This window comes from Asparagus officinalis, chromosome 4, assembly GCF_001876935.1.
Source record: "Asparagus officinalis chromosome 4, Aspof.V1, whole genome shotgun sequence".
NCBI lineage: Eukaryota > Viridiplantae > Streptophyta > Magnoliopsida > Asparagales > Asparagaceae > Asparagus > Asparagus officinalis.
In genome coordinates, this window is record NC_033797.1 from 135793226 (window position 1) to 135807588 (window position 14363).

Below are 14363 nucleotides of genomic sequence, written 5' to 3' on the forward strand. Positions count from 1 at the left end.
AGACCCAAATTTGTGGTACCGGAGGCTTGGTCACATGAGTAACAAATGTCTGAAGGTTATGCAGTCGAATGGGAAGTTGCCAGGTTTGAGGTCGGCTGACATTGACTTATGTGAAAGTTGTATTCTTGAAAAACAAAAGAGAATAAGCTTCAAAAGGGTTGGCAGAACTCCTAAAGAAGAGAAGCTTGAGCTAATTCACACAGATGTGTGGGTCCAGTATCGGTACAATCCACTGGTAGAAGGTTATATTTTGTGACCTTCATAGATGATCACTCGAGGAAGACTTGGGTCTATTTCATGAAACACAAATCAGAAATGTTTGAAGTCTTCAAGAGGTAGAAGGCTATGGTAGAGAACGAAACCGGTTTGAAGATCAAGAAGCTTTGTTCGGACAATGGAGGCGAGTATGAAGATTCAGAGTTCAAGAGGTTCTGTTATGACAATGGCATCAGATTAGAGAGGACAGTGTCAGGTACACCCCAGCAGAATGGCATAGCAGAACGAATGAACAGAACGTTAACTGCGAGAGCCAGAAACATGCGTCTACAAGCAGGTCTTCCAAAGCAATTCTGGACAGAAACAGTCAACACAGCTGTCTACTTGATCAACCAGGGACCATCAGTGCCTTTAGAGCACAAATTACCTGAAGAAGTATGGAGTGAAAAGCAGGTAAACCTTTCTCACCTGAGTATTTGGATGTGTTTCATATGTTCATCTGAGTGATCATGCAAGAAACAAACTTGATCCTAAATCATTGAAATATTTTTTTATTGGCTATGGTGGTGATGAGTTTGGCTATAAGTTCTAGGATGAGCAGAACAAAAAAATCATCAGAAGCAGGGATGTGGTCTTTAATAAAACAGTCCTCTACAAAGATCATGATGTCGTTCAGCCCACTAGTTCGGTGCAGTGTGAGACCACATACTTCGAGTCAGATGATACCTCAGATGGAGGCAATCCCGAAGCTAGTTCTGATGAAGAAGAAGCAGAAGAAGAGTTGATGGATGAGACTACCTCAGAGGGGGCAAATGAAGATGGAGAGCCTGTTTCGCCCGTTAGAGAGTTGAGACGATCAGCAAGAGTCCCCAAGCCTAATCCGAAATATCCATCACTACAGCCCAGAGCTCATTTGAACTACCTACTACTGAGTGACGGTGGAGAGCCAGAAAATTATGATGAGGCACTTCGAGTGGATGATGCGAGCAAGTGAGAGCTTGCTATGAAAGATGAAATAAAATCCTCGAACACTAACAAGACATGAGAACTTGCAAAGCTACCAGCGGGGAAGAAGGCCTTGAGCAACAAATGGGTGTACAGAATCAAGGAGGAACATGATGGTTCCAAAAGATACAATGCTAGATTGGTGGTTAAAGGATTTCAGCAGAGAGAAGGAGTTGATTACACAGAAATCTTTTTTCCTGTAGTCAAACTAACTATCATCAGAACAGTCCTGAGTATTGTTATAGCTGAAGATCTACATCTCGAGCAGCTAGATATAAAAACAGCTTTCCTCCATTGTGACCTAGAGGAAGAGATATATATACAGCAGTCAGAGGGGTTCACTCAGAAGGGTAAGGAGAAGATGGTATGCAGATTGAAGAAGAGCTTGTACGGCCTAAAATAAGCTCCAAGGCAATGGTACAAAAATTTTGATGGATTCATGCACAGGAACGGGTACTCCAGGTGTAATGCTGATCATTGTTGCTTCGTCAAGGAGTTTGACAACAGTTACATTATCCTGCTTGTATATGTCGATGACATGCTTGTAGCTGGTTCAGACATAAGAGAGATCAAGAAGTTGAAGAAACAATTGTCGAGTGAGTTCGACATGAAAGATTTAGGCACAGCGAAATAGATATTGGGGATGAAGATCAGTAGAGACAAAGCTTTTGGACACATTACGGCTATCTCAGGCCGAGTACATTAGGCGGGTGCTTGAGAGATTCGGGATGAGTGGTGCTAAGGCCATTAGCACACCGTTAGCTAGTCATTTCAAATTGACTAAGGAGCAGTGTCCTGAGACTGATGAAGAGAAAGACTACATGGTTAAGGTTCCATATGCTTCAGCCATTGGAAGCCTCATGTACGTCATGATATGCACGAGACCTGACATTACTCATGCAGTGGGAGCTATGAGCAGATTCATATCAGATCTAGGAGAGCAGCACTGGGAAGCAGTAAAGTGGATTCTGAGGTACCTACGAGGTACAATAGAAGATTGTTTATGCTTCAAGAGAGGCAAGTTAGTTCTGCAGGGTTTTATTGATGCAGACTATGCTGGTGAGATAGATCAGAGAATGAGCACTACAGGATACGTGTTCACTTTGGGCTCTACAGCTATTAGTTGGGTTTCTCAGTTGCAGAAGATCGTTGCTTTATCAACGACAGAGGCTGAATATGATGCTGTGACAGAGGTAAGAAAGGAGATGATATGGTTGTAGGGTTTCTTGGAGGAGTTGGGACAGAAAAGTGAGAAGAGTGTCTTACATTATGATAGCCAGAGCACAATTCATTTGGCGAAGAACCCAGCTTTTCATGCAAGGACCAAACACATACAGGTCCGCTACCACTTCATAAGATCAGCGTTGGACGAGGACATGTTGGAACTTGTGAAGATTCAAGGAAGCAAGAACCCGACCGATATGCTTACCAAGGTTGTCACTACCAAGAACCCGACCGATATGCTTACCAAGGTTGTCACTACGGAGAAACTGAAGTTGTGTTCAACTTCAGTTAGCCTCATTACTTGATGATATAGGGGCCGTCACCGCAGAGAGAGGTGATAAAGATTGATAGTTAGTCTTTAAGTGGGAGATTGTTAGGATATGTGTAGCCTAACTATCAGACTCGTACTTTACTTCAGATTGAAGAAGAAACAAGAGAAACGGGATCGACGATGACGAAGTTCAAGCAAAACGACGAAGTATGCAATTTGACTGGATCGCGATCGACCGAGCATGGCGCGGCGGTCGACCGCAAACGTGCACAGGCAGATACTTTGGCCAGGAGCTCGTCGCGGTCGACCATGCCGTCAAAAATCCCGAGAGCAACCCAGATTACAGTCATCGTCGCGGTCGACCGCGAGTGGCGCAGCGGTCGACCGCTAAAAGTCCAGAGATTTTGCGCGGTCGACCGCGCGTGGCGCGGCGGTCGACCGCGAATCGGGTTTTGACCTAGCTTGTTCTTTGGATCTGTTTCCTATTCCTATTTGTAATACCCTTGTATCTTTAAAAGGGTTGACTAGGGCATGATGTTATTTAGACGAAAATAGTAAAATTTTCTCCTGCGGCGGTCGTGGACGTAGTTTCTCACATTGAGGAACGAACCACGTAAATATTTTGTGTTTGTGATTGTGATTATTTCTCTCCTCTCTCCCAAATCTCTATTTCAAATCACATCAGGGGGGTTGTGCATCCCCAACAAATTCTCAGTCACAATTGGATCTTGATGACTCAAAATGGGACATAGTAGTATCATCACAACTATTATTATTACTATTTTAATTATGAAATCAGATCCTATTCACCTTCGAGCTTGGGTATTTTAATTTAAGGAACCAAATTCCTCTTAACATATACATAATAAGCAAATAACAGACCGATAATCTCAAAACTTTATATCTGACTCCCTGGTTCTGCCACTATGAATCTTCAAAGTAGAAGTAATTACTAGAAGCACTCATTACCTGATTTTCCACTGGAAGAACAGCTTAAACTGTTGCAAGAAACAATACTTGAAGTACTTTCAAGCCCTTTATTATGAATTTCACAAGATGATGGCGCATGTACAAATGATAGTACTCCTTTTGAAACAACATATAGCGTGCAAAAGTTTGGAATGCATCCCGAGATTCTGGAAGACATTTTGCTGCCTTTCAATTTCCTATAAATACAAGTTTTATCAGTGAGTCATGCAGCATCAAACAGAATTGAAGTTCGAAAAGGCAGTAACTTAGTTTCAAGAAAAAGTTATGAGCAAAAGCGGGTGAATTATCACTAACACGCTTTGAATGATACGAAGAGCTCAGAAAGTCATGAGCATGTTCTTTAAGAGTATACAGTCCAATAATTTAAAGTTGGAACTCCCTAGGTCCTAATTAGAATTGATTTGAACAGCAACAGTAGCAGCAGTTGGAATAGTCGGAGACAATGAAAGACAGTTCAATAACCAGGCATTTGAAGGAAACTATTAGTTAGATTAACATTTGAATTGACCATTCTTAGGTCCTACTCCGAATTAGAATAGTTGTCGGCAGCATTTAAATAGTAGCCAGCAGAAGCAGCAAAAGCAATAGAGGAAAAAAGTTCAACTTGATGATTTTAACCAACCTCTTCATTGCATAAATCATTCAAGGGGGTAAAGATTTAAGTAGTCTCATGAATATCTTTAATTTCTTAAAATCCAGCCTAAAAGCTTAAGATGTGTTTGGTAGCATTGGAAGTGATCAGGACAAGCGAATACAGAGAAGCGAACCACAGAGAAAGAAAAGAAGAAAGTGTTTTATCATTTTACTTTAAAGTCTGTAAAGGTTCCAGTGAACTCAGACAAAAAAATATCTCCAACTCTATCTGTATTCTTCTCCTCCAATATCTCTTGACCTAGAAACGCTCACATAGTTTGCACACAACATGAGTTAGTAAACAAGTTTTCAACCGAAGTTCATGAATTATGGTACGTACGAGAGGAAAAGGGAATATACAGCTCCAATATAGGACTAAACCATGACAAGCCTCTTTCCTTTGGCATTATGCTGTATGATCATCTCTATTCAGTTATTCAAATTTGATGATGGAACCATTTCTATACATCTCTATACTTGGCAGGTTGATTGTTTTCAGGTGAGGATGTGCCAGACTGCTTCTAACTCGCCTGTGTGTACTTTAACCAAAATCCACATTTATATAGTTAAAGAGAAAATACCCTGATACTGAATTGTAAACAATATCTTATGATCCGTTATATGAGACTAATTGGATTTTAGTAATATACGAAGTTAGTATGGTTGCTAAAATCTGGTAAAACTATATTTTGGCACATATTCTTCAACTTTTTTGGACAGAATGATTATATAATTAAAACTATACAGGTTCTACCATACCTAGAAAAAATATTTCTGGAAGAAACCCCTATGACAAGCTTGCTGACTGTAAACTTATCGATCTCTGCTGATATAGCCTCTGCCACATCATCTGCTTCAATTACCACAGCTTCTGCTTCCACCTGCATGATGAAATAAATTTAACATTTTCTTGGGTATTTTTCTAATGGAATAATCAAGCCAAAAGAATGTTTACCTTTCTCTGATTACACATTTTCTTGTAGGGTTGAAGCATGGAAGTGGTCTGTGTTTCTACATCTTTCCTGTATGCCGAGGCGATATCATCCCGCACTTTTGAAATGGGAATATAGTTCCCCACTGAGTTATAAAGAAAGCAATAAACCAAATAAAGAAGTTAGTCTCACATTTCTCTTAATAATAATCAATGCAACCAAGAGGGAGATGCGTAGCTATCTGCTAAGAACAAATGATATCAAGAGATCATAGATGCCGTGTACTCTGTAACACCTGGTGCAAGCTTTTCTAATACTTTCCTCTCTATTCTCTTCCACCATAATTAATCAACAAAGACGAGGTAGTCTGCAACGATATAATGCTTGAATAGAAGCAACACACGCTTCGCAAAGAATAGATTGCTTTTGTTCTCGTTTTTATGGAAGGTTCCTCCACTAAAATTGGGTTAGATGCCATACTCTTAATACAAAAAGATCACAGCCAGAATTTGTACAGAATTATGACTCTGTTTAGAGCCATAAAGATATCGACCCATATCTGTCGAGTTTAGGGAGAGTTTCTTACAAAATATGTGCTTAGGGAGTTAAATTTTGAAGATGACAAAATTCCAAAGGAGGAAGAAACTGACCATTTGTTATTGGATGCTAAGAGGTTATTGGAATTCTTACACCATGCCATTTTGGGAAGAAAGAAATAGAAGGAGTTTTCAAGACAAACCAAACTCGATCACAATGAAATAAATCTCTTCACTCTCAAGGCACATCACTACATAATAACTGACATGCAATATATGCAACTGCAAGGCTATGCTTAATCAACCTTGTGCTAATTTTGCGGTTCTATTACTAGATTCTATAATTTTCAAGAAATAAATCATATCATAATAAGATGGCAATCTCATGACTACATTTAACTACAAAAGGTGAAATATTTTACACAAGGAATTTTTTACATAAGACTTACTTGGTGTGGGGACCATTGTGATCTTGGGCTGGACATATATAAGCCTGAAAAAAATTCTCCCCTCAGGGATGAACTTCTCCAATGCCCATTTGAGTGCATACTTGCTGTTTTTGGTTCCATTGACAGCCACAGCAACAGTTAGATTGCTCAAGGATTCCCCCCTTTCCTTCATTTCTTCAATTTCCATTCTTTTACCCCACCTTTTTGCCTTCGCCTCCGTCTAATCCATTGAATTCAGCATTCTCTCTGAAAGTTTTCATCAAAAAAAAAAAATAGTACCATGTTAAAACAAAGGCAAAAATTCAAAGAATTTCGATGAAATCCTAATTGAGGGCCACAAAAGAACCCATAAAGTTCAATATATAACACCAAACATAACAAAGCTTCTATTTAAATCAGTTTTCCCATTAAACCCATAAAAATTACTTCAAACCCAAATTTTTCTTGAGCTCAAAAACCCAAAAAGAGAGAGACAGAGAGAGAGGATCATAAAACAAAATACCCAGAAAATAAAAGATCAATATATAACACCTTTTGCGTCCAAAAGCTCCTTCCCTCTGTGTGTCTCTTTTAGGGGGCAACAAAATGATGAGGGCAAGAAAATACCCAGAAGCAGGAAACGGGCATTTTTTTTTTCCTTTGAAGTTTTGGGAAAAAGAAAAAGAAAAGAAAATGAAGCGTGGGACTGTTTTCACTCGTGAAAAATCTAAACAGATATCAGTCGCCATCAGCAAGTATCACTTGCTTTCCTTTTTTATCGCCTTTTACTGTTTTTTCTGTTGGTTATTTTCCGATGTTTGAGGTATGGAGTTTATTACTTGGGAAAATTGCTTCAAGGCCCCAAATCCTAATTTTGAATGTGCCCCAGCCCCCCAACTTTCACACATGTGCTGTACCGCCATTTTTTTGAAAATTTGTGTCCAAGCCCCTCTCCCCAAGTTCACATGCAAACTCCATACACAAATCCCCATTTTACCCTTCTCCCCCACCTCCCTCCCCCACCCCGAGTTCTGGTCCTCCTCTGCCGCCTCCCTCACCTCCCTCCCCTCCACCTCCCTCCCCGCCCCGCCTCCCTCTCCCGCTCCGTTCTCCAATCATTTCCAAGCGAAGGGGGCTTGGCGGAGATGCTGGACGCGGCCCACGTGCCAATAGGGGAGGAGAAGGATATGCTAATAGTTTTCGTTTGAGCTCAATGTGTGAACTGTAATAGTTAACATATTATATATAATAGTTAACATGTTATCTATAACAGTTAACATGTTAACTATAACAGTTAACATCCGCTGGCATGAGAAAGAGAAAAGGGTAAAATCAGGATTTTAGGAGCTGACATGTCTAATCATGAGCTGGAGTCATGATGGAGGGGCCTGTACACAATTATTTTCAAAAAAAAGGGCTGAAGTACAATAAAAAAAAAGGAATGACTGGGGCACATTGAAAGTTCAAATTTAGGGCCTAGAAGCAATTTTTCCTTGTTACTTCTCAGTTTAATTTGGTAAGTAAAGTTTTCCTTTTTAGTGCTATCCTTCTTTCTTGTTGGGATAAATATGCACATAACTTTCTCATTTTTATCTTTAGAGTTTATCATTGTTTAATTATGGCAAAACTTGAATAAAGTCTCGTGATGTATTGGCCTAAAATCATTTGGGTCTTTAACGTTTAGAAGTCATCATTGAGAGTTCATAATATTAACTCCGTTAGGTTAAGTTATTTTTATGAACTTTCATTATGTATTGCTGATGTGGCGATTACATGGCAGGGCCACGTTATCGTCGCGTCAGTAAAAAAAAGTGAAAGTTCAAGTTCAATACATGCTTGTTATTTCACTAATTTTCTGCTGATGTGACAGGACAAACTTGGACATCCGCTAACATTTTTTGCTAACATGGACAGAGTTACATCATCGCATGTTAGTGAGATTTAACAGAAATTTATAAAATGACCCTAAGTTGATGATGAAGGTACCATTAGGGACGCTCACTGATGAGTTCCAAACATTAATCTCCATTGAATTTTTGCCTTCATTTTACTAGCACTAACTGTCCCTAAATTCGCATATGAGAAAAGTGGGTAGCAGATTACCCCTTCTTGCTTATGCATTGAAGGGTAATAAGTGCTAATAAAGTATTTTGAGGGATGGTAAGTACTGCTGAATAAAAGATGAGAGAGTTATCTGCAATTTACTCATATTAATATCTGCCCCTCACCACAATGTCATTTATCTTAATCAAAATATCAATATATGAGGCCCCCAGATTTAATTCCACGTCTACTAATTACTGGGCATTTAAAATATTTATAGTGAAGTCATGAGCCAAATTATGTGTTGCACTCAGTAAATCTCTGAGTTTACATCATATCAACGGGCTCTTTGGCACCGAGTGCTACATCTAGAGTCCACATTGGTCCCACGGCTAGACCATTTTGGCAATGGTTTTTACGGCTTATATCGTGCTAATGGGCTCGCAGGCTCGGGATGTAACATAATGACACTTGTCTGATTATCGACTTTAAACCAACGCAAATAGTTACAACATTATACAAAAATGGATGGGTGCAAGCATCCCAAAAATTTAACCTCGTCCAGCTTTAAAAATGACGCGAGGGATGCATTCTGCTTTTTTCCTATATGATTTTCGATATAGAATATTTTATATAACCTTTTTATTACTTTAAATTCTTAAATTAGAAAATTCTTCAAGAGGCACCTCTAATGGAAAATTATAAGAAACATGAAAGACTGGTGTTCAATGGAAAATTATCTCACGCCTCTATACAATTTTCTACAGAGTCCCTCTATGGGATTTTCTCCCCTTAAACCTTAGAAATTAAGTAGTCACTGACCAATAATAACTAGGTCAAGAGAATAAAAAGTTAGTAGGGTGCTGATAGTAGACGTCTCCACATGTTAGTCAACGCACAGGTGGAATTTTGGAGGAGGAAGATAAACTTCGGATTTTTTTAACATTAGAAAAGTCCCCACATTTCACTATTATTATGTAACTTGCGTTGAGGTCTTTAAGAATATCCAGACCAAATGTATGTATCACTGAATAATCAACCAAGAATCCATTGGTCCCCTTGAAAACTACTGCATCTCTAAAATTTTTTGACTTTCCTTCATCACCAAAAGTTTTAATAACGTTTAAGATATTGTTGTTTTAGAAGTTGAGGCTCACTCCTTTTATAAATGATGATATAGATAAATGGTGTCAAGTTATATAATTAAGAGGACATTTCCTTAAGGAAAAAAAATCTACTTTTTATATTTCATTAGACAAACAACCAACTTTGTACTTATTTATTAAAATAATCAAAGTTTAGAACAATGATGTGAGACAGCCTGATGAAGAGTTACGCGGATAGTAGTCATATCTTTGAGTATCATGCTCTCAAATAGGGCTGTCCAAAAAGCCCCTGGCTTGGGTCCGGGCCCGTGTCGGTTTTTCAGAAACCGGTCCGGACCCAGGCCCGACCTGGAATAGTGTCGGGACGGGCACGAGATCCGGACCGGGCCGTCTGAGCCCGGACCCGGCCCGGATGAAACGGTCACCAGAAGGTGACCATTTGTGATAAACGGCCGGGCCGGGCCGGCCCCAACGGTCACCTAAGGTGACCGTTGAGCTGTTTTGGCCAGGCCGGCCCGGCCCGGCCCGGCCCGACATAACCCCCAATTTGAGGTTTCGACCGTTTTGCCCCTAACAACGGTCAAAAAACGGTCAAAATGTGAGGGTTTTTTGGTCATTTGCCTAGGGGGCTGCATCTATAAATAGAGGGGGGTTTCACTTCTTCTCCTCACACCAAAACTCTTCTACTTCTCTCTAATACTCTCTTATACAATATTATACTCTCTTATATTTTCTAATACTTCAATCAAATGGCTTCTGGATCTGAATATGAAGAGCAAAATATATCCCCTACTGATTTAGAAATGAGTCCTCCTACAACAACTACTCCTCTTACCGGTGTTAATCCTGAATCTGGTGGTAACGAATCTGCACCAAGAGCTCCTAAAAGGCCGAGATCCGATATGTGGAATTTTTTTTGAGAAGATAGACGTCACCAAGGATGAACACGGTAGGATCATTACCCAGAAGGCTAAATATGCGTTGTGTGGCCATATTTTCCAGGCTCATCAAAGAGCGGCACCAACCACCTCAAACGCCATATTGAAAAACACAACAAATACCAGAATCTTCAAGGTGATATCCGACAATCTATGATTTCTCAATCCTCCTTCTCTGGTAGTCTCAGTAGTTGGAGTTATGACGCTGCCGGAGCCACGAAATGCATAATCAGGTTTATTGTTCTTAAAAACCTTCCTTTTAGATTAGTAGAAGATGATGAATTTGAAGATTTGTTTAGAGATAGTTTTTATCCCGCATTTACCAAAATTTCTCGTCAAACCTGTCAACGTGATATTTTAAAATATTATCAGGAGGAATAAGGAAAAATAAATTCTTATTTTAAAATTTTAAACTGTAAATTTTCTTTAACTTCTGATATTTGGACATCTAGAGTGCAAACTGGTTATTTATGTATCACAGCATACTGGATTGATAAAAATTAGCAAATGTTTAAAAGAGTTATTTCTTTTATTGCAATTGAAGAGTCACACACTGGTATTAATATTATAAATTTAATAATTGAAGAACTTATGAAACTAGAAATTGATCAAAGAATATTTTCTCTTTCCCTAGATAATGCAAGTAATAATAATGTACATGTTGATTTTATCAAAACAACTCTATCATTGCCATGTCATGGTAAACTTTTTCATATTAGATGTATCTATCACATTTTAAATTTAATTGTTCACAGTGCATTTTCTGAAATTAAACTCATGATAGAAAAGGTTAGAACTGTTGCTAATATGCATAATGCTTCTGAAATGAGAATTAAAAGATGAAAACAATGTTGTAAAAAAAATTATAAGTCCAGACTAATTCCAAAAGATGTTGATCATAGGTGGAATTCCACCTATGCAATGTTAAGTGTGGCAATAGAATATAAAAAAATTATAAATGTTATAAATTCATATGATTCTAGTTCTAGCTCTGGTAGTAGTTATAGAATAACTGAAGATGAATGGACAATTATATGTAATTTAAATAAGATGTACAAGTCTTTTATGATGCTACAGTGTTATTATCTGGCTGTTATTGTCCAACAATTACTTTAGTTGCTTTACAAATTTTAAATATTCAAAAGTTTTTTTCAAAATATCGCATGGATGATACTTTTGGATATATAATTTTTCAAATGAAAAGCAAAATAAGTATTTTAGGTCTATTCCTCATATTTTTGGTTTGGGGGTTCTTATTGATCCATGTTTGAAGGATGTATTTTAGGTCTATTCCTCATATTTTTGGTTTGGGGGTTCTTATTGATCCATGTTTGAAGGATATTGGCCTTCGAAGTTTAATTTTTGGTTTGGGGGTTCTTATTGATCCATGTTTGAAGGATATTGGCCTTCGAAGTTTGTTACAATCACTATATGGTAATCAAGTTATAGACTTAGATGATGGATCCATCCTTACTGCTACTTCTCATCATTTAGCTATTAGAAATTATTTTCAAATATTGTATGATGAGTATGCAGTTAGACATGGTGTAGCTACATAACAGTCTACAGCTTCGGTGCCTTCGATCATAAGCCGAGGTAAAAGTGTAAGTTTTGATAGGTATGCAATGGTAGCTGAACTAACTGGTGGATCTGAACTTGGATCAACATTAGAGGTTTCTGAAATAGATGAATATTTATCTGTTTCCTTAGTTAAATGTCAAGGAAAATGCTTTAGATATTTTGCAACAGTGGAGAGTATATGGATCAGTTTCATATCCTATTCTTTCCACCATGGTTCGTGACTTACTAACAGTGCAGGTTTCGACGGTAGCTTCGGAATCCGCCTTCAGCATAGCAGGACGTTTAATCGACGACCACAGGACATGCTTAGATCCGTATACTGTACAAGCGGTGATGTGCTTACAAGATTAGTGGAGGTACGAGAAGTGAACGCAAGGCATCGAACGGTTGGCTATACTTGAAGATAAATTTGAAGAGTTTGGACTAGCAGATAAGTATCAAGATTAGATTCATCAAATTATAATTTTTATTTCTTAGCTTTAAATTTGTAATGAATTATTTCGAAAAAAGTTACAAATGATAGTGATATAGGTGAGTAGGTGCCAACCTAGTTGGGATGTACTCATCTATTGTGATGCAACAAATTCTGAAATAAATTTATACTTGTAAAGGATTTACTGATTATTAATAAAGAAGTTATTTTTACCATCTTTTTTTTTGTAATTTTTTGTACTTCTAATTTATGTCATTTCAAGTTATTAAAAAAATTTATGTCATTTTCTGTAATTTTTATGTATTTTTTATGATTTTTGAGGATTTTTAAAAATGTTTAAAAAAACATTTCAACCGGGTCGGCCTGGACCCAGCCCGGGTCAACCGGGCCCGGGTCCGATTGGCGGTTTTGCCCGGCCCGGACTGGGCCGGCCTGTCCCGGATGGACAACCCTACTCTCAAACGTTCAAATGGTTTGTTATTAGTTGCTTTTTTACTTAACATAATTTTAAGGTACTAAGTGCCAGTAAAATAGCTAAGCTCTGGTGATTGCAATTGACAAATAGAAGAAGGGGGTTATTTGCAATTTTAAATTTTATTATATATCTATTTTTTTTTGCCATGAGAGATGACAGCATGAATTTTGCAGCATGTACGAATGAAAATATCACAACTAATCAACTTTATTTCCCTTATTGCCAACTAGTTCTATAATTGTCCAGTCATATTTTCTTAACATTCTTCATGATAACACCAGACATGGCCCATGAAGCAATTTTAATAGATTAATAAAATTTATCAACATCAATGCTTCTCCTTCCATCTCTCCTTTGTCAAAATGTTGAACCGTATTATTATAACAATTAATAATCTTATAACTTCATTGATTTACTTGCTACGATGCAAGAAGTCACTATTTCAAGATAGGTCACCAATATGGAGGCCATCCTTTAAATAAAAAAAAAGGGTGTCTTCAAAAATAAAAATAAAAGTGAATAAAGATAATCACATCTTCATCCACGCCATTTGCAATTCATTCACACGACCAAGGAATCATTTATGGATGATGGTAACTTGACGTAAAGAGGCATTCTGCCTCATTAATTAGTTTGCTTTCTTTGAGTAGAAAATTAGTTCATATACAATATTTTTAAGAGCTTTGCTACATGGACCCAAAATATGGGACCAATAAAGGGGACAAGTGAGGTGTCCCCCTCTTATTGGATAATGAGTTGGCCATCATTAATGATGGTCAATTCATTATCCAAATGAAGGGGAATACCTCACTTGTCCCCTTTATTGGTCCCATATTTTGGGTCCTTAAAGAATTTTTCTATTTTTAAATTCTTCTTCTTAGATGACTTCCAAAGGTCTTTACCATTGTTTATACCCACACTCATGAGCAACACAATCAGGCTTTCCAATTTATAAGTGTAATATTAATTTAAAGTTGTTATTTTGGAAAAAAGCATTAAAAAAAATCTATTTTCAAAAGGTATTTACATGATAACAACCAAGCTTTTGTTGATAAAATAGAAGAGCAAAGAACATTCTATAGAAAGGAACAATCTATACCATTCACGAACGGTTAGAAGTTTAGTTTGAGAATTACGACTCTCCTATTTATGATATAGATCACTTCACTCGAATAGGAATGGTTTTGATAGGGTCCTTACTAAAAATAGACCAACTTCATCGGCTCATAGCAGCTGCCAACCTAAAATTAAATTTTCTTTTTTTCTTTTCTTTTTTCCCTGAAGATATTAACTCCAGTTTTCCTCTCACTCAATAACCACTTAGAAAGAAGACCGAAACACAGATTTGCTCATTTATACTCCACTGTAATTATTCAAATATTTATGCAAGATATGAGCTTTACCATTAATATTATGAATTAAAACAAGAAAAGTAAATACAAGACAATATTGTAGAATACAACTTCCTGAGGTATCAATTTGAAAATTCTTGTCGAAAACTGCAAATTACAAATGAATCTCGTACAATTTAATGGAGCTCAACGCTGCAAGG

General features: G+C 37.7%; 1 protein-coding gene across 3 annotated transcripts in view; it reads right to left on the reverse strand.

Annotated features, from left to right (window-relative positions):
* The window catches only part of LOC109839471 (U-box domain-containing protein 35-like), a 31333-nt gene extending 24410 nt beyond the window's left edge, over nt 1–6923 (reverse strand). Inside the window, exons 1-5 of one of the 3 annotated variants that reach the window (XM_020407908.1) lie at nt 6788–6923; nt 6257–6502; nt 5295–5416; nt 5099–5220; nt 3686–3882 (exon numbers count right to left, since the gene is read on the reverse strand). In XM_020407908.1, the coding sequence (XP_020263497.1) occupies nt 3686–3882; nt 5099–5220; nt 5295–5416; nt 6257–6443 (628 nt within the window). In that variant the 5' untranslated portion in view covers nt 6444–6502; nt 6788–6923. Of the gene's footprint in view, nt 1–3685; nt 3883–5098; nt 5221–5294; nt 5417–6256; nt 6503–6682; nt 6756–6787 lie in introns of those variants that run through there. The other 2 variants (XM_020407906.1, XM_020407907.1) reach the window with 2 other exon arrangements.